Here is a 20,796-nt window from a genome sequence, read left to right as displayed (position 1 = left end):
AGTTCTCCCAAAATGTGACCTGGTATGTTTAAGTACATGTATATTAGACTTCCCGAGTCCCAGAAATCTCCACATAGTCATTAGATTGAATCACCCCTATTGATTCCTGATAGAGAAAGCAGCTAGATAAGGGCTCCTGCACTTAGTGTAAGAATTCCAAAGCCTGAGGCATGGCTGCCCTCTTCAGTTAGAACCAAGTTTAACTGAACTTTGAAGGTCTTTTCATGATGATTTTTGCTCATATTTTGTTCCATATTGATTTCCCTTGAAAGAGTTTTTAATTTCATAGGTAGGATCTACATTCCTCTCATAAAAGGACTGATTAAAAATATAGATTCTGACATTCTCCTGGCCTATGGAATGAGAATTTAGGGTTTGGCCCGATAATCCATATTTTTAACAAGCATCCCAGAGAATTCTGACACAATCAGGGTTGTTTTCCGTTAACTTGGGAGAGGAGGATGAGATATTTTGGATATGGTAGGTAAAAGAAAGTTTATAAGGCACTGCATTTGACTTGATGGTATGTAAGTTGTTTTATTATTTGTTCTTACCAGCATATTTGAACTTTATAAGAACAAAACCTATAGTGATATTGGGATTCTTATTAATTTAGAGTATAAGTGGTCTGGTATTTTGATGGAACTGCATTAGGAGGATGTGATTCCAACAGAGTTTGCTATGGATATTTAGGACTATATTATTGCTGTATACTTCAGGTGGGATCTGAATTCAATGCCTAATTAGAAAGAGACATTTGGAATTACCACATTCATTTATTACCCAAATAGATATGGCATTTTGGAACGTATTTCTGGAGAAGTGTGTGATGTCTCTTATGATGTTGCTTTTTAAACTCTACTACTCTTCTTTGACCCTAACCTTCATAGCTTATTGTGTGTGTGACTTGGATAACTGATATAATCCTAAGGGCCTCAGTTTCCTACGGGAGAAAGATTATATCCAATAATATCTACCTGTCAGGCTAAGACATGAAATAAGAAATGTACATTAAGTACTGGGGCTTACCACAGGAATGTGTTGTTCACCATTTCTAACTTGTCTTCAAGACAACTCTGTAGGTTAGGGATTAATAGCCCCACTTTACAGATAAGCAAACAGGGGTTCAGAAAATGTAAGTGACTTAGACAAAGCTGCACCCAGCACCAGAGCCAGAATCTGATTCCAAACTGATGTTTTGCTCTCTTTCCACCAACCATCTGCGAGGCATAGTGCCAGGCGCCCAGGTGGCACCCAAAGAGTGCTAGTTTTACCCACTTCCTACCCCACACCCTTCTTATCACATTTTTTTTTTGTGTGTGTGTGTGTATGTGTCTTCAATAAGCAATTCTGCAGCTGTGCCAGCCACATGCTGATTTTTTTGGTCTTTTTGCAATTTTGACAGCCTCAGTTAAAAAAGAAAAAAAAAACCACAATAAAGCATCCATCAGTCTTATCATTCTTACTTCCGGAACAACATAAATACTTCTGGGGCTTCTTGGAGCCTCAAAGATATCAAGGTGGGGAGAGGACAGACACTTCTTTTATGAGTTTGAAAAGAATGCTTCTGAGGCCTCCTCTACCACCCAGGGAGTGAGTAGGCTCGCTGACCCAGAAGTCAAGGGCGTAGGGCACCAGCGAAACCCTTTTAAGCCCATTTCTACCACAGATTCTTTTGCTAGCCATCCCAGCAGGCACGCTGTTTATCAGTGGGCTGGGAGGATTTTGTGCCGGCCTCCCCTTCCCGGGAACTCGGCCTCCCAGGTCATGTACACTCGGGCAGCCTTAGCGTTGGGGACCAAGTGTGGTCTCAGGATCACATCAACGCGGTTGGGTCCCATGCTCCAACGCCAGGGACTCTGGTGGCACCGAGAACGCCCAAAGGCTGGGCTAGGCTGGAGAGCACCGTGCTCCCTCCCTCTTTCGGCCCCTCCCTCCCACCCCACTTGCCCGGCCAGCGCTCCCCCACGGTGACTCTGGATTGCAGCAAGCCACTGGCTTTTTACCAAATCGGGAGAGCTGCAGTATGAGGTTTTTTTTTTTTTTTTTTTTTCCTTCGGAGGGAATAATTTCAGCCCCCTTCAGCTCGCATGACAATCTTGTGTGACTGGGGCGAGTAGGCGGGCACATCCTTTTACATGCTAATACTGCCCCACCTCCCTTGAACCCTCCTCTAGGCGCCTCGCTTCCTTTTATTTTTATGTTTTTTTTTTTTTAACCTCCCCTAAATTCACCATAGGGTTGGGGGGGAACCCTTGGTTCTGTCCCTCCCCCCACACTTCATTCCCTAGGGAAGGGAGCCCCCGAGACGCTTGGTACTTGGCCGCAGCGTTGCTTCCACCGGGGCTCCAGGATGGCCACGCGGGGCGCAGGGGGCAGCGATCGAAGCGGCCACTCGGTCTAGGCTATCGCTCCATGTGCCGGGAGAGCGCCGTGTTCGGGTCCCCCAGCGAGCTGCCACTGCCGCAGCCCGGAAGGAATGTCCCCTGTTGTTAAGGACCCTGACTGTTTTACACCAATGATTTGCCACTGCAAAGTTGCTTGCACCAACAACACTTTGTCGTTGATGTTTGGATGCAAGGTAGGAAGAGGTTCATGTCTTTTTAATGCATGTTGCCTCCCTCCCGGGAGAGAACAATTCCTTTTGTTGTTTGTTTATGTGTCTGCCTGTTGGGAGAGTGACAGAAGCTACGACTGCTCTGCTCTCTCTGGGAGCCGGCTGGGTTGGGGGCCAGGAGAGCGCACCGATTTTCTGGCGTCCTATGTTGGGCTGATAACTCGGTGGTGACAGGACCCTGGTCTCTAACATACAGAGAGGCTTCACGAGGAGATGCGGCTCAGAAAGGAGGCGCCTTGAGAGGCTCTCTGCTTGGGATCTCGTTATGCATTTAGCTAGTGACTAGGCTTCTGGCGCTGATTTGGGAGCTCCTGAACTCATCTCAGGTTACCGTGGCCTGGAGCCTCAACCCATTGAGCCAACCGGCAGGAGTAACTAAGGTGGTAGATGTACCCCAGATGAAATTAAACGCATCAGTTTGCAATTTGGTACTTTTAAATGTGAGGAGCTTATTTTTATTTTAGACAGAAAATCTGGAGCTAGGCTCATGTTGTCCCCAATTGTGTGTGTTTTCTCTGAATTTATACAATCCACTTGAAATCAACAAACAGAAATTTTATCAAGAGGTGGCGCAGTTACTCAGTGAAGTTTGTAGCGAATAAGTGTCCCACCCCAGATTCTATAAAGGTGATTGGTGTTCCCAAAGAAATGAGGTTTGAAGGTTTTTAAAACAGGTTATCATTCATTGCTCCTTGTCTGAAATATGTTAGTGGCACTTTTTTGTTGGACCTGATGATGTGCTCCCTGAAAAAGACGTATACATGCATAGAGCTTGGTGTTTGAACAGTTTTAGCTCATGAATGGTCTGAGTGCATGCCCTGTTACTCTGAGGTACAAACCTTCACTTCTTTTCATTTTGAAAAGCTGGTGGATTTGTCCAACTTATTTATATAAAACACTTCTTGTGGCCACTTTGGTGACTCCCTAAGGAAAGAGAGAGAGAACTTCATATGAAATTAACTGAAAATTTACTTCCCTCAGTGAATATATATCACACTAACCCTATTGTTCTGGAAGATAATAGCAGGGATTGGATTGGGCAGCTGGTAAACACTTTAGGCAGTAAAGTTAATGAAACATACACATTGAACTTCATGGATAGTGATCAGAGGAAGTGTGGACTTAAGGAAAAATTGGGAATCAGGATTGTGAATCCCATACTGGCTATGCCTAGAGAATCTCTCCCTCATCTGGGCCTCAGGTTTTCATCTATAAAATGAAGGGTGTGGATGAGATGATATCTGAGACCTCCAGCTCTAACATTCTCTGATGATGTCTTTCATAAAATCATTTAATAATAAAGTTATTGACAGATTTATTTATTTTACTGAATATGATAGGTTACACCTTTGGATTAGGTAAAAAATAATTACTCATACTTAATATTAGCTAGATGCCCCTTTCAGACCTCCAAACTTAGAATTGTTGAAGGTTTGTATGTTCATCGGTGTCAGAAAGATGTATGTGAATGAACAGCACCAATAACTAACCACTTAGGTCCTCTCCTATACAAACTGCCACCCTCTCTCATGCTTCTATCCACTTTCTCTTTTAACTGCATTTATAGTAGCATCTTAGCAATGGTTACTGTTTAAAATCCATTCCAATGAATTGAAGAGAATTGCTTTTCAGTGCTAAAAGATTATTAACAAAGGTGAATTATTTGTCAAGGGAAATTAAACACAAGCTAATAATCAAATAAGATAAGTAACTGGTGTAGAGAATGTTGTTGAATATATATTCACCCCTTCAAGCACATTTTCAAAGAAGTTTCTTTTATGCTGTTATGTTTCCCCTGATTTTTAAGCTGTATTAGAGGGAATTGAAATAATCACAACCATACATATTTTTTAAAAGGCAGAGAATTAAATTAGTTTAACTTCCTTTAAGTTTTCTTCCTTTTAGTGTTCCAGTTTCACTCATTCACTTTGTGAGAGAGATTTATGTCATCAATAGAGTAAAACATATATCATGTGTGTTGGTAGATATTGTTCTTTGGAAAATAAATCAATACTCTATGAAAATGAAATAATGCTTTTACTATGCTTTCACATATCCCATCCTATTTTGCCAAATACTTGAATAAGATAATTCTCAAAAGGCCCATATAGTGGGATCAATTATTCCCATACTTAATAGATAGTTAATTATAGAGTGGTTGATGTAAGTCTCCCACCTTGGAATTTTAGATGTGGAAAGAATACTAGGACCTTCCACTCTAACCTTCCTCTAGTGAAGTTCTTCAACACTAGCTGACAGATGACAACAGACCGTAATGTGGAAAATTTGCCTCTCGTACGGGCTTGAGTTTCAAAACTATATTTTATACTTACTATATATGTATGATTTCTCTAAGTCTCAATTTCCTCATATGTAAAATGGGCACAATAATAACCATTGCATTACATATTCCTATGTGATTGTGAGCAATAAAATTTTAATGAGATACATGGATTATTTAGTATGATTGTTCCTTTTCTATGGCTTTGATTATTTTCATAGCTCCACTGAGAGGGGATCATTAGTTCTAGGAGAAATCTTTTCACATAGTTCTTTGGATAAATTGTTCATCTTTGTTATGAGCTCAATCATTACTTTTCCAAAAGTTACTTTTCTCTGCTCTATGCTGTTTAAATAAAATGTAGAAACCATTTGTATATTGATAGAACATTCACAAAGTGAAGTGTATATATGAAAATTAATGAAAAACTGATACTATTATTCCATTCAATCAACACATATTCATTTAATACACAATGAATACTAGACACTAGAGACATGGTAATAAACAGCTCTTGTCCCCTATGTTCTCAAAGTCAAATGATATGACAGATGACTATACTACTTGCAATATTGATTTAAGGAAAAATATAAAATAAGAATTTTGGTGGGCTCTTTGAGCATGAAAGTGAAATGTAAATACTTTTTGAAAAAAACAAAACAAAACCTCGTGGAGACATAGATGTCAATAAGGAGCTTCCAAAAACATGTAATCATTTCAACATTATCTAGTAAGTATAAAAATAAGATTAATAGGATGGATATGCATTTCCTTTTCTGAAAAATACTTCATATGGCAAAGTGTAAAACCATGTTAATATGTAGGCCAGACTGTCAGTTTCAAAAACACTAAAACTTTTTGTCCTTATTATCCCAAACCTAGTAATGGTTTACAGGATGCTGAGTAATTTGAGCTTTCAAAGGAGAAACTCAAAATTATTTTATTTTGTCACTTTGCCATTTCTAGCCCCCTGCCTTGCTCCATCCTGGCTGTTACACAACTTAGTTAACTGACTATGTGACTTATGATTATAAATATGGACTGTCTGTGCTAAGCTCTATCCTTGGCACTGTGATAGGCATTAGAGATACAAATGTAAGTATAACACCATTCCTTTCTTCCAGGAATTCCGAGTCTATTGAGGAAAGTAATTCCACTTTCTTTCTTAAAATACAGAATACCACAGTCCCACCTGACTCTAGTTCTCATGAGAGAAACCAAAATACCACTGTTCCAGAAAAAGTGTTCCCATTATATCAGTCCTCTTTTTTGCCCAGGTCCATATGCTATTACCATATATACAAGGCCCTTTATGGGAATTGACTTTCCACAGATAAAGAAGATTTCTGAGAGAATTTTTTTTTCCCTCAAAGTACTTCCTGTGTCATTATCATAAAATACACATCAGCTTTACCTTCACTTAACTCTGCTTTCTCCACCTGCAAGGATCCAAAATATGAATGTAATTTTTCAAGGCCCAACCTATATGTTATTTCTCTTTCCTTTATCTTGTTCATAGCTGCATCCAAGGTCAGCAGTGCCTGTGTGATCCCCTACTTTCACTCTCCTCTTTCCAGTAGCCAACATTTCAAAAACACACAAACGTAAAAAGGTGGAATATTTTTTATTTTTCCCAATGTTCCAAAAGTACTTTATAAACTATAATGTTATCTACAAGTATTCATTTGCTTTGAAGTTTTAATTAAAAGGAAGATGTGATTGAAACGACTCATGTTAAAAACAAAAACCTCAAAAGACATGAATTTACATTTCTTCAAAGAAGACATAAAAATGACAATAGGTACATGAAAAGGTGCTCAATATCACTAATCATCAGGAAAATGCAAATCAACACCACAATGAGATGTTACTTCATACTGTTAGGATGGCTGTTCTAAAAAAGGCAAGAGAGGCCGAGCACCAGTAGCTCACCTCTATAATCCTAGCACTTTGGGAGACTGAGGCAAGTAGAGCTCAGGAGTTCTAGATAAGCCTGAGCAAAAGCAAGGCCCAGTCTCTACTAAAAATAGAAAACCTAGCCAGATGTTGTGGCACATGCCTATAGGCCCAGTTACTCAGGAGGCTGGCAGGAGGCTGAGACAGGAGGACCGCTTGAGCCCAGGAGTTTGAGGTTGCAATGAGCTCTGGTGATGCCAATGCATTCTACCCAGGGTGACTAAGTGAGACTCTGTCTCAATCAATCAATCAATTTTAAAGGCAAGGGAAAACATATGTTGGCAAGAGTATGGAGAAAAGGGAACCCTTGTACACTGTTGGTGAAAATGTAGACTTCTGTGGCCATTATGAAAAACAGTGTGAATGTTTCTAAAAGTATTAAATAGAACTACCATATGGGTGAGCAATCCCCCTTCTGGATATATACCCAAGGGAAGTGAAATCAATGTCTCATAGAGATAGCCGCACTCTCTTGTTCATTGCAGAATTATTTACAATAATTCACAAAACCCCAAATATGGAAAAAACCTCAGTGTCCATTATCAGATAAATAGATGAAGAAATTGTGGTCTCGCTCTCTGTCTCTATCTTTATCTATCTCTATATATTCATATATATATATACATATATTCTATAAATAGAATATTATTCAGCCTTAAAAAAATTGCAACAACATTGATGAACCTGGAGAACATTACGCTAAGTGAAATAAGCCAGAGAAATAAAGAAAAATACTGCAGAGTTTCACTTATATGTGGAATCTTAAAACAATAGAATACGTGTAAACAGAGAATAGAAGGGTGGTTATGAGGAGTGAGGAAAAAATGGGGAGGAATAGCTCAAAAGGCACAAAGTTGCAATTATGTACATTGAATAAGTAGAAGAGAGCTAGTGTACAGCATGAGGACTATAGTATTGTGTTGTATACTGTAAATTTTCTGAAAGTGTAGGTTTTAGGTGCTCTTATAAACACATAAAAAGTTTAACTGTGAAATAATGGTTATGTTAATTGTCTTGACTATAGTGACCAATTCACTATGTATATCAAAACATCATGTTGTATGCCTTAAATATATACAATTTAAAAAATAAATATGACTAAAACTTTATAGAGAACTTCTTTCTTTCTTTTAATAATCATTTGTTAATATAACCAGCTTAACTGAATCAAAATATCAAGCCCCAGGCCACATCAGGTACCTCTAATATTCTCTTTGATGCATTAGGACAGGGACAAGTTCATGAAAATGTTCTAGAGTTCCTGGAACTTGTTATTTTCCAATTAATATTTGGACATTTCATAAGGAGCCCTGCCTCTCAAAGGAAAGGAATCATCTGGTAGAAAACAACCTTCCTTTATTCTATATAGTGACTTTCCCAAAAGAGGGGGGAATGTATTTAATGAAATACATTAAAGAGGGAAGAGGGGGAGTAAGGAGGATCTTAAAATGGAAGAAAAATAAAAAGATAAGGAGGGAACTGAAAGGAGAAAGGAATGTAAAAAAGTAAAGGAAAGGGTGAAGAATTTAGTTTTATTAAACATCTAGGCACTATTTGGGTGTTTTAAAACTGTTATTTATTTCAATATTCATAGTTATCAGGCAAATGGAGAAAGTAGCAGAAGGAAGGAAAACAGAAGAGGTTAATAAGAAGGGAAAGGGGGAAGAAAGAGGAGAAAGAGAAAGGGAAAATGGGTTGTCGGCTCCCAACCTCCAGAGGTTGCTCTTACACTCACCCAAGATCATAGGACTTGTCAGCACTTCTCTGGTGGACAGTTCCCTGGAACCCTCTGGCTTTCTCCACCCCTCCCAGACCTCAATTTCCTACCTAGAATGTCTCTGTGACAGAGAATTAGTTTTCTTTGCTCATTTGCTTATTTAAATGTGGCTAACTTTGTTATAAAAGAGGAATCACCAATTGTTATATTACTGTGTGTATTTTTGCCACCGATAGAACAATTTTTCTGTATATATATATATATTTTGAACATTGACAAAGTTTGACAATGTTGGTGTGTTATTTTTATTTCATAGTAATATATGTTCATTGAAATACATTAAAACGATGAAACCTCAGAAAGCAAACAAATTTTAGAAAATATTTCTTGTTTCAAAGGACTAGAGATAAAAACTGTTTATATTTTAGCGTATATTTTCCTACTCTCCTGGTATCATTTTGGTTTTGTTGGCATATACATAACTTATTTTTAAAATGTAGCTGTAATCATATTGAGTTTGCATTTGAATATTTTAATTTATATTACACTTGGTGAACATATTTTAATAGCTGAAAAACGGTGAACCATTGTTATCTTTGGATATTTAAACTTTTCCCCCACCAATTTTCTACAATTAAAAATAAAATAGACATCTTAGGGAATAAGTCTTTTTTGGGATTTAAAATTATTTTCTTTTGACAGGATAGAATAAGTGAAATGACTAAATCAGATTTTTAAAATATTTTAAGATGCTTGATGATGGTTATTGCTGCATTTATTTTAAAAATGGGTGTATAAATTTGCACTGCCACAAGTTACTTTATATGTCATAACACTCTTCAGCTTGTAATAGTTTTCACACACACACTGACCTACTACCGTGTGCCAGACACTATTCTACATGCTTTACAAATGTCAACTCAATCCTCCCAATAAGCCTTTGAGACAGGTAGTTATCCCTACATTACAGATGTGGAAACTGAGGCATGAGTGCTTTAAGTAACTTGCTCAAAGTCACAAACCTCCTAAGTAGCAGGGCCAAAATTGAACCTAAGCAGGTTAGGTCTAGAGCAAACGCATTTCCAAAATAACTGCAGTACTTTTTCAAATAGCAGGTTCAGTGCCTTTAAGCTATAAGTCAATTTGCATTTACACACATTTTTCAGGGACACACCTGAATATAAATGCAAAGTACACTTGTCAGAGGAGTCAGCCTTGTACAACCTATTTCTTTTGAGAGGAGTTTGATTCAATATACTATTTCTCATAGTATTCACACTATCATTTTCCACATGAGATTATTAAATCATATAGACAGGAGGTGACTTAGTCAAGGTCAAATAGCAAGTCACAGAGCCAGGTCTCCTAATTTCTAACTCAATGATATTCTTTCTGTGTCATGACTTCTAACTATGAACTAGTAGTTTTAGAATCAAGGTGAGAAAAGAGAAATTGACAAGTTTTATCTGTTAAAAGCAGAAAAAATAACACCCTTCTTTTAGGACTGTTATAACAATTAAGTGAGATATCACATGAAAATATTTAGTGCGATGCCTCAGATGTGGTAAACATTCAATATATGTTGTTTCTTCTATTTTATTAAAAACTTCTTTGCATATTGGTGAAAAAAGGTTGAGATTGTTGACAGAGTCAACTGAATAGTGTTTAGTCAAGCACATTGAAATTCATCCATCAGTAAATGAGGTGTATTTTAACCTGTCAACACATTACTAAAGTGTTTTAATGCTACAAAAGGCAGAATCTAGAAGTTTATATAATTCACACCAAAACAAAAATTCTAGATTAAGCTTGACCCAGAAAGAGAAAATGAAAAATGAGCTAATGAGTGAAACAGGTACTGAATGTCTCGTCAAGCAGGCTTCATGAGCCTTGTGTCCCCTTTGATAATGTATACTTGACAGTTCAAGGTCTTTTAAATATTTTATTCTTAATCATAGAAAATTTGAGAGGAAAACCCTAACTATCAAAAATAATGAGGGTTAACTTTTATGCAGCCATTAAAATATGTTCACAGAAATGTTGAGTCATAGAATTCAGGATCCTGAAAAATCTCAGATTTTATGAAGACTTTTACCTTGTAATTACTTATGGATATTCAATTAAAGTTTCAAAGTTCATATGGTAAATATTAACATCAATCCCTTCTGAATTAAATTGCCTTTGAACTCCTGTGACAGCTAATACTTAATCCTGGGATCTTCATTGTAATGTTCAGTTGGAAATTCTATTTACCTGTCTGTCCATCCACACTGTAAGCTCCATAGGGACAAAGACCATATTATATTCATTTAGCATAGTGACTGGAAGATCCAGTGAATAGAACTATGCCTGTTCCATAGAAGGCAGTCAATAGATATTTTTTGAATGAATGAGTGAGTGATGGAGATACTCATAAATGTTTACTGAATGTACAAGTGAACAAAATAAAATGGTGTGTATTTTGTTATAGTTTGTTTGTCATTTTCCTTTAACATTTTGCCTTTGAGAACCTCTTGTGTTATCAGACTTCCTAGAGATCATATTCCCTGACATTTAGACCGGGTATTACTCAATTTGTTACTCTGGAGTGGGACTGAATTTTATGTGTCAACTTAACTGGGCCATGGGATGTCTAGACATTTGGTCAAATGTTATTCTAGGTATATCCACAAGGTTGTTTCTGGATTAGAATAACATTTGAATTGGTAGACTGAGTAAATAAGATTACTCTTCCTAATGTGGGTGGGCCTCATCCAACCGATTGAAGATCTGAACAGAACAAAAACTCTGACTGAGTAAAAGGGAAAGCCTCCTGCTTGACTGCTCTGAGCTGAAACATAAACAATTTCTGGCCTTTGGACTTTCAGTGAAGCACTGGCTCTTTGTTGGTTTTGAGCCTGCCTGTTTTCATACTAGAACTTATACCATTGGCTTTCCTGGTTTCTCAGGCCTTTAGACTCAGACTGGAAGCACACATCATCCGTCTTCAGCTTCCTGATCACAGATCTTGGGATTTAGCCTCCATAATCATGGTAACCACTTCATATATATGTATGTATATATATGGGTAAGAAGATATAGGTATATAGAGATAGACATAGATATATAAACATAGATCTCTATATATCTCCTACTGGTTCAATTCCTCTGGGTAACCCTGACTAATACAACTAGTATCTGGGGTGAGATGCCTGGATATGTCATCACTAATAAGTCATTATTGTCTAGTAAGGGATGAAGAAACTAATAGATTATAAATATAATTGAATTTCAATGCCAAAGGGATCTTATTGTAGTTGTTTTCTCACAAGGTCATGGATTTATTTCATTATAAATCATAGATTATACTTCCATATATACTTCCTTATGTACCACAGTAGAAGACATTCAAAGTTATTTTATTGGCTTTTTCTTCTGACATATATGAATGTTCTTGTCAGACTATGAACAGATTGTACATTGTAGTGATGATGAAGAGTACAATAACAATTTTAGTTTAAATGATTAGGTTGAATAGAATAAGAATAGTATCCTAAATAATGGCTTCTGAAACCTTATAAATAAGGTAATATCTTTGACATCAATTTTTGTGTGTAATTCCTAATATAAAATACATTATATTGATGGTGTTTCATTACATTACCTTTATTAAAGTTTTGTTCAAGTTCCCAAGGTGATTTAAATTATCTTCATGAATGAGCACACTGAAAATAGTAATAATCTCTAAAATGCTGGTCCAGTGCATTGTAAACGCCTTAACATCTACATTGTGGATTAACAGCAGTCCCCAACCTTTTTGGCACCAGGGACTGTTTTCAATGAAGACAGTTTTTCCACAGACCAGGACTGTGAGATGGTTTTTGGGTGATTCAAGCTCCTTACATATACTGTGCACTTTATTTCTATTATTATTACATTGTAATATGTAATGAAATAATTATACTACTCACCATAGGTTGGGGAACCCTGGATTAAACTAGCCAGGGATTAATGATATCATTGCATTATATTCCAAATAATGATATCATCAAATAATTATTAATGATATCACTTTAATAAGATCTCAAATATGATGGTAGCTACTAGCATATCAATCGGTTTGTTACCTAAGCGTAGGGGACTGATTATTCTCCTAGTGCTATGTCTCCAACTATCCACATTGCAGTTTGGTGAAACCCTCTACTTGGAAAATTATAGCTATACTTGTCGATTAATAAAATTCTAGCTCTGTCTTTATCATGTCTATTATGCTTAGCATTAGATTGGGTGTGTCAGAGTAATAGTCAAACACAGAAAGACAGTCCTCGCCTTGGGACCCTTTCAGTTTGGCTAGTGAGCCAGTACTAAGAAATATACATGGTAAAAACAACCAACAGAACAGGTTAGACTAACCCTTTTTGGGTAATCACCATGCACAAGATTTTTATGCTAAGAACTTAATATGAATTAATCTATACAGCATCCAAAATAGATTGATTTAAGAAGCCATTAATCCCTATGTGATACTATATCTTCACATGTACAACTAACATCAAGTGAGGGTACACAAAATAGTTAACATTTAAAAAATAATCTCATACTTCAGTAGGTTTGGGAGCCCTGATACAGGTAATGAGAGGACAAAAGAATCAGTGATTGCTTTTGGTATAGTTAGAGAAAGCATTTTGAAGGTAATCAAACTTAGTCTGGGATTTTAAAGACTTACACTAGATCAGAAAGGAAAAAGAGTTTGATTATGGACTCAAATCTATCATTGATCTCTATGGTCCAAAACTTCTTTGGAAGTATTGGCAGAAAGTAGTGATGTGACATTGAAGGTATGCCTTCTCATTGGATAGAAGTGGGAAGGGAGGAAGAGAGGGAAGGAAATATTAGAATATGCTTTACCCTATTCTACCATCTGGACCAAGCAGAGATACCTGGGTGAGTCTTAAGCCTGAGTGTGTTTTGGGGTAGGCAAACATAGAAGTAAGAAATAAGTCCTAGGGGGAGAGGTTGGCATTAAAAGGCATCATGTGAGTGAACCATTAGCTCTGTGACCTTGGGGAAGCTCTTTCATTTCTATGAACTTCAGTCTCCTCATTATATAATAGAGATAAGACGTATTTAGTGGTTTTATTATACCAGTTCAATAAGAAAGCAACTACTATGATGTCTGGCATGTAGTAGCCACTAAATAAATATTAGTTTTCTTTCTTTCACCCCTTCCCAATTTTACTTTTATTTATATTAGCATAATATGATATAAAAAAGTTAACTGTGTGAACCATATCAGCTATTAACTATATTCAACCCACCTTCACTGAGTAGTCACCAAGTGCCATCACTTTCCTAGGGAAGGTTTTATTTATCATCACTAGCATATTATTAATATTAATATATATCATTTTCTCCTATTTGAAGTAGTGCTGGCATAAATTTCCACACTCCTATGATTTTACCCGAGTCTGCAAGAGGATGCCTCCAATCCCCAAAGCACCTTCCATGTGAGCACAGACTGAGTAATGTGTATGTTATAATAGCTGTTGTTACCAGAGGTATTGGTGCCTGAAGGTATTCAACTAGATAACCATTTTCCTAACTAACATCTGTTGCCTGAGAAAATATTGTTTTAAATATTAGTAAACCTTATTTTCTTTACTTAAAAGGCCAAATGCCCATCCAAAAGAAATGCTCCTTTGGATTCTTCAGCCTGCTTAATTTCCAAATAAACCTTTCTTGAGTTCTGTAAAATAAAAACATTTTCTCTCTATGCTTGAGCCTTGTGCATTGCCCTTTGCTGGAGCTATTTCCCCAGCAAATTGCTATGATTGGTCTCTCAAGCCAGAGGGAAGAGAGGGTTTTATAATGAAAATGCTGACAGGTTCTTATCTATAGCAGTATGAGTGGGGATACTATGATCTCATTTATTGTAGAAACCGGATGCCTGTTTTGGCTGAAAGAGAGAAAGCTTCCTCCAGAACTCTGGGGTTTTGAATTTTTATCTTGAAATGTTTGCAAGGAAAAAAGTAGCTATAGGGAAATAGGAAACCAGGGCCATGCAAACTATACCTTTGTTCTTCAGGTAAAAGTAGTAAATTTAATTTCAAAAGGGTTTAAGCAGTTGGAAATGAAGATTATTTGTTTGTTGCATGCCGTACTTACCTCTTTGTAATGGCTTTATCTGGTTACTTAGAAAGAATACCCCAATCCTGATCTTACTCATATTTTAAAATATTGTTTATCATATTATATAGACAGCATTCTGAAACTAGTTATCTTTTATCCCTCAACACAGCATCTCCATGAAGTAGGTATTTTATACATAAAGAAACTAAGGAACATTGAGTTGAAAATTCTTTTCACTAGAGACATTTAAGCATCAAGCTGAAGACAATTTCTCTGTGATATTATTCAGGAGATTAAATAACTAGTTGGGCTAGGCTGGGTGTCCATTAAAGTTCCTTTAATATGCATACTTCTTAAATTATGCTATGACTTACCAAGGTCACAAAGCATGTTGTGGTGGCTCTGGGGTTTAAACTCGTGTTTCTGAGCCTAAGCCCAGGGAAAGTCTTCCTTTTTCTTGTTTGTCCCTTCTTAAGCATTTCCTAGGGATTGGCCATGTTTCCAAAGCAATGAACCAAGATATTTCTTGGATGCTGCCAAGAGCAGAAGGAGAAATTGGTGCTTGCTTCATACTATTCATTTAGTATTTATGTGATAAAAATGCATGTTACCTAGTTGAATCTTGAAAGGCAGAAGGTGCACAGTGCAGAGACCTCAGCAAATGCATACAAAGTCAGGTAAAATTCCACCTATGCAATGAAGATAGACAAATGTTTCAGATAGTAAGGGCAGAAATAGAGCTGAATGACTTTAGGCTATTGGTCTCTTCTTTCCTCTGATTTCTAACCTCTTGCAGATAGCTCCTAGCTTGAAAATATGTCTATTGTACTCTTAAAATGGATATCAGTGAGAGTATGTAGGTAGGCCGGCTGAAGGCCACTGCTAGCTTTCCCTTTCATTCTTTTACATTTCACTTTAGAAGTCCAGGAGCTGGATATTACCTTCCTACTTTTGGTCTAATCAGTTTCATATATACCTCCAATATCAGTTATTTCTACACTTAGTGTCAAGCTAAGAAACTCTGCAAGAATTTGCATGTGCCAAAAGCCCTGCTACCTCTACAGAGATTTATGGACTCAAATCTATCTTTGACTAAAAGATGAAAATCTTTATTTATGTGTAAAGATGGCTTAGGTGGTAAATGTTCTAGGTTCTAGGAAGGCAGGAAAAAAATCACCTAAAGAGTTAATTTCAGATCAACCAGCTGTCTACTAACAACCAAAGTCTAGGTGTTGGCTTGTAGAGCTAAATTTGCTAGGCTTGGCTAATTTTTGGATGTTGCCAGGCCCTCATGCACATTTTTTGTCTCATTGATTGAACTCGAGAAGATAACTCCTATATTTTTCAAGAATAACCTGAAATGTGTTATTTTCCCCTAGCACAGCTAAATGTTCTGCAATTTTGAATGAGCATTTGGCATCGGTGTATAAATCATCTTTATGTACATTTTTAGAGAAGAGATCTATCTGGAAAACCCTAGACTTCCTTTTGCAGTTTTTAGGTTAATTTTTCCTCTTTACATTTAATTGATGAGGTTTTATTTTACTTAGTTTCTCTCTCAAGCTATTTTGGAAAACTGTGCAGCAACTTCAATTCCAGTGCAACCAAATTTTTACCAATATTAGAGATAATCAATGGACATAAGTAGATTTACAGAAGTTCAGCATTTTTTGTTCTTTTGTTTTTTTTTTGTCACTAGTTACATATCAAGATTACTTTCTTCTTGTCTGAAGAAGTGGATTTGCCAAAGTGAGTTCTGTCAGTCCTGCAGTATTAATGTTGAGGACTTGATGTTGTGGCTCATAGATAATGGTGGTTTTGAAGATTCTAATTACCTTTTACAGACTCAGTTCCATTTAATCTAATTCCATGTTAAATTGTGCTTAATCTATAAAGGTGTTTCAATATATCATTCAGAAAATATTAATCAGATGGTTCACATGATGTGTCTATAGTTGCTTATTTATTTTCAAACAAATAATCCTGACATATTTAACAGTTTGAAACCCTTCCCCTGTATTCGGTCTGGCTGTTAAGAGCCCTCAAGACACTCTCTACATAGCTGCCTTTGATTCTGAGTTATCTACCACTGTGTATTGTTATTTAGTTGTTACATATAAACATTCTACTTGCCAGCAAGAACGTTATTAGTTTGTTTAGCAAATAAAGTATTTATTCACTTCTACACTTGTCCAGTGCCTTGCAATGATATGTGATCTTTCTAAGGAGGTTGGAGATCAAATAAATTTTAATAGAATCTTTGTTTATCCTTCAAGACCCAATTTGTATCATCTCCTCATGGAAGACAACCATGGGCACTCTATCATGTCTGCTCCTATGGAATGGTGTACTTCTCTCTATCATATTTCACTGAATTATCACATGGCTCTAATTCTATTAGGTCTGACTTAACATCTTGAATACCTAGCTACTAGTATGGTGATTACAACATACTGAATGCTCAATATATTATGTTTGTCGAATGAATGATTTATATAATCTTTATGTTTAATTATTTAGGTAACTGACAACTAGTGTTAATTTCAAATAAGAAGGACCTATCCTACTTTTGTTAAAGCTTCCCATGCCTCACCCACAATGACACCCATCATACTTCATTTTTAGGATATATTTAGCTGCATATAATTTCTACTGAATTCCACTTCATGAGAACAGAGGGAAAAATGAGATATTTGATAAATATATGTTGAATGAGCAAATAAAATAATCCCTCGGTCCCCAAGACTAAAACCTAGAAGTTGGTTGATAAATACTTGGTGAGAGATTGAATGGATACATGAATAACTATAAACAACCCCCATAGTAGCCTAAATTTACTAAGTTAGTTTAAATCCATCTTAAAACAGTTTACAGCAGGGGTCCTCAAACTTTTTAAACAGGGGGCCAGTTCACTGTCCCTCAGACTGTTGGAGGGCTGTTGGAGAGTGCAGCGCACGTTCCACACATGCGCACTGTGAGTCGGCTGCTAAGCAGGACAGGCAGTGGTGGCAAAAACACCTGGTGGGCCGGATAAATGTCCTTGGCGGGCCGCAGGTTGCCCATGGGCCATAGTTTGTAAACCAGGTGTTTACAGTTTCCTAACAGCTGAAAGGACTTTGTTTTACTTTTATTGCTTATAAACTGACAGAAGCTTTCATCTCTTTGACAGCCTCATAATCCAGGTATTGTCAGTGTCTTTAATAGAATTGAATGATTTGTAGTAGGACTGGTAAGAGGAATTGGTCTTATACTTTAGAGAATGAGGCCTGGCTCGAGTGCTACAACTGGAACCATTCAGCTTTGGTGTTCTGGTCTTCTGGGTGTGGTGGGCGTGCAATGGTCCAAGAAAAGGAGATATCTGGAAAATTCTGATGTGTAGGGTAGGGTTTTTCAGCACTTCCATCCTCTCCATACCAACTAAATTAGAATTACCAGTCCCTGCATAGGTGCCACTGAATTAAGTCCTTTACTTTCCATTTGTTAAACTACTTTGAATGCTTCATTCCCTTTAAGAAATTGTTCTGGCCAACTAAGCAGAACTGCTAAATACTGTTGCTAAGAGCAACCAGCTAAAAAGTTCTTAAATTAACTAACAAGCCACTTCAGATCCTTTCAAGAAATGAATGTGTGCATGTGTGTGCATGCACATGTGCTTACTTAAATAACAAATGTATATATAAATGAATAAACCAGTCATTGCCTATAAATTCAGGTTAAATCAGGGCTACTGTCCAGAAAAACTAATCAAGAAGAAGGAAATGAGAGTGCTTTATAAAAGTAATAATATGAATAAATTAATTACTTAGGAAAAGCTCTGATTAATAATGGTTAAGCCATTCAAATATAAAATGTTCCATATTTTTAAAGTATTACAATGGTATGAGTTTTGGGGCTACATATAGAAAATCTAGGTTGTATACTCCATGAGGGCCAAGGCTGTCTCTTATTTATCTATCACTTTAACCCTAATTCTCAGTAAAATATCTAGTGCATAATAGGTACTTATTAATATTTGCTGTATAAATGAAGGAATGACTATCTAGATAAAAGTTCAATTTTATCAGAAAGGAATTGGAGGCCTAGGGTAATAAATAGCATTGTACAGGTTTATAGAGAGAAATGAGTAAAGTTGGTCTTCAAACCCAGGTCTGCCTAACTCTGAAAACTGTACTCTGAAGAGATATTTCTTCTTTTAGATACTTTAGAGGAAAAAAAATCTTTGCAGGATGTAGGTTTAGACTCCTTATGACTTAGGAATTGGCATCTATGTCAATAGATAGTATATAATGGAGGTAAAGATGTGAGTTTGCAAATTCAACAGATCTGGGTAATGAACTCAGCTCTTACCATTTATTAACAGTGGAGAAATGAGAAAGATGCTTAAAATTCCTGAAGACTAGTCTTTAAGTGGAAATACTAGTGGCTTATTAAAACATATATTGTAAGAATTAAGTAAGATTAAAAATTAAATATAGAAGCAGTTAATATGATATATTCTAAGAAATATTTGCTGCTACTATTATTGTTATTTAAAGCACAGGAGAAAACAATATGATAATGTGATTCTAGGGAATATATTCCTCCCAAAATATATATATATACTTACATACATATATACCTCTCATCACTACATACTTGTAGCACTATTTTTTTTAAATCCAATTTTTAAGCTAAGGAAAAATTAAAATAATATCATTCAGGAGCTCTTATAGACCTTACTAGTCTAAAAAGCTATTTTTATTCTCTTATTTAACACTGCCACTGAGAATATCTTCAAAGTTGAAGACCTGGCTAATTTGCTTATGTTAATTGTCATCAAATACATATGCCAAAACCAGTGTTTTTTTTTCCTCTTAACTTCAGCTCTTGAGACCCAAGCATCCAATTGCACATTAATATTTTGAGGAAAATATAATGTAGAATGGAATGCTTTATAGACTTGAGCTTTATTTGTTTATCTCAGAGGGGGAGAATTTGTGGAATAGAACTGCTTGACCTTTGCAAATATGAATGGTAAACATTTGCTTCCTCCATTTGCTGAACCACTTGCTTCAGCACCTACATCTTATCTGGGTAGAAATCACCCTCTTCAATATCTTGTGGCTTAGCTCAAATCTAATCTGAGGGAAGAAAGAACAATGATTTAGAACAAGTCAGAGTTTCAAGTTTTTCTTTAGAGAATATAGTAAACCTGACTACAGTGCACACAATTGAAATCATGATTCATGTGAACCGTGGGACCTAACAGTCTTTCTTGTAAAGACAGCACATTCATTTTTTTTAAAGAAAGATGACTCAATTGATCTAAGCATAGGAGCACCTCATTCTTCTAGCATAATAAGGAATTGTGGTTCTACTTAAGCACATTTTTCTCAAATAAAGTAAGCACCCTTTAAGTGTGTAAAATATTTTTAATTTTAAGTATTTTTGATGAAACTCTTTTGAAGTATTGCATAAATGTCCCTGTTTCAATGATACTATGAGGAGCAAATTAAATCAGGCATGAAATCCCTTTAGGAAAAAGTTGATTATCTCAATAAATAATTAGTAATTCATTTTCTATTTATCAAGTATCTATAGCTTATTTCATGTGCCAGACACTGTGTGAGGCTCTGAGAAGGCAATGGTAAAGAACATAGACATGGTCCCTCCTTCATGGAGTCTGTAGTCTAATGGAAGAGATAGATGACTTACATACATGAACACTAACAGCTAGAAAGAAGGACAAGACATGATAGGAGTTTAAATATATAAGGCCTTACTTAAACTGTGACATCACTGAAGGTTTCATTGAGGAAGTAATATTTGGAAAGGATGGATTCGAATTAGAAGGGTCATAAAGAATGGCTGTGGGTAGTAGGGTTGGGGGTGCTTTGAGGCAGAGCAAAAGGAAATATTTGAAAGAATTATCATGGCTTAGTGACTGATTAATGGGGAATGGAGGTGAAAACAAGGAAAGATTCAAAAGACATTTGAAATTAAGCTTGGAGTTCTGGAAGAATGATGTTAATGTCACCAGAACTAGGGAAATTAGGAATGAGTGAGGAGGAAATTGATTTTATTTGCATTTGTACATTAAGTTTAGGGTGACAGTAAGCAATCCACATGGTTAATTAA

At 36.3% G+C, this 20,796-nt stretch overlaps 1 protein-coding gene across 11 annotated transcripts in view; it reads left to right on the top strand.

Annotated features, from left to right (window-relative positions):
* Nucleotides 1-20,796, top strand: part of DLG2 (discs large MAGUK scaffold protein 2) — a 1,870,454-nt gene that overhangs the window by 734,274 nt on the left and 1,115,384 nt on the right. The window contains exon 1 of one of the 11 annotated variants that reach the window (XM_076002371.1): nt 2,053-2,581. The exons of 9 other annotated variants lie outside the window; for them this stretch is intronic. In XM_076002371.1, coding sequence (XP_075858486.1) covers nt 2,480-2,581 — 102 coding nt within the window. In that variant the 5' untranslated portion in view covers nt 2,053-2,479. Of the gene's footprint in view, nt 1-2,052; nt 2,582-20,796 lie in introns of those variants that run through there. One more of the 11 variants, XM_076002385.1, reaches the window with a different exon arrangement.

This window comes from Microcebus murinus, chromosome 4 (genome assembly GCF_040939455.1).
Source record: "Microcebus murinus isolate Inina chromosome 4, M.murinus_Inina_mat1.0, whole genome shotgun sequence".
Classification (NCBI taxonomy): Eukaryota; Metazoa; Chordata; class Mammalia; order Primates; family Cheirogaleidae; genus Microcebus; species Microcebus murinus.
The sequence above is the reverse complement of the archived record's forward strand: the minus strand, read 5'-3'. Positions and strand labels throughout refer to the sequence as shown.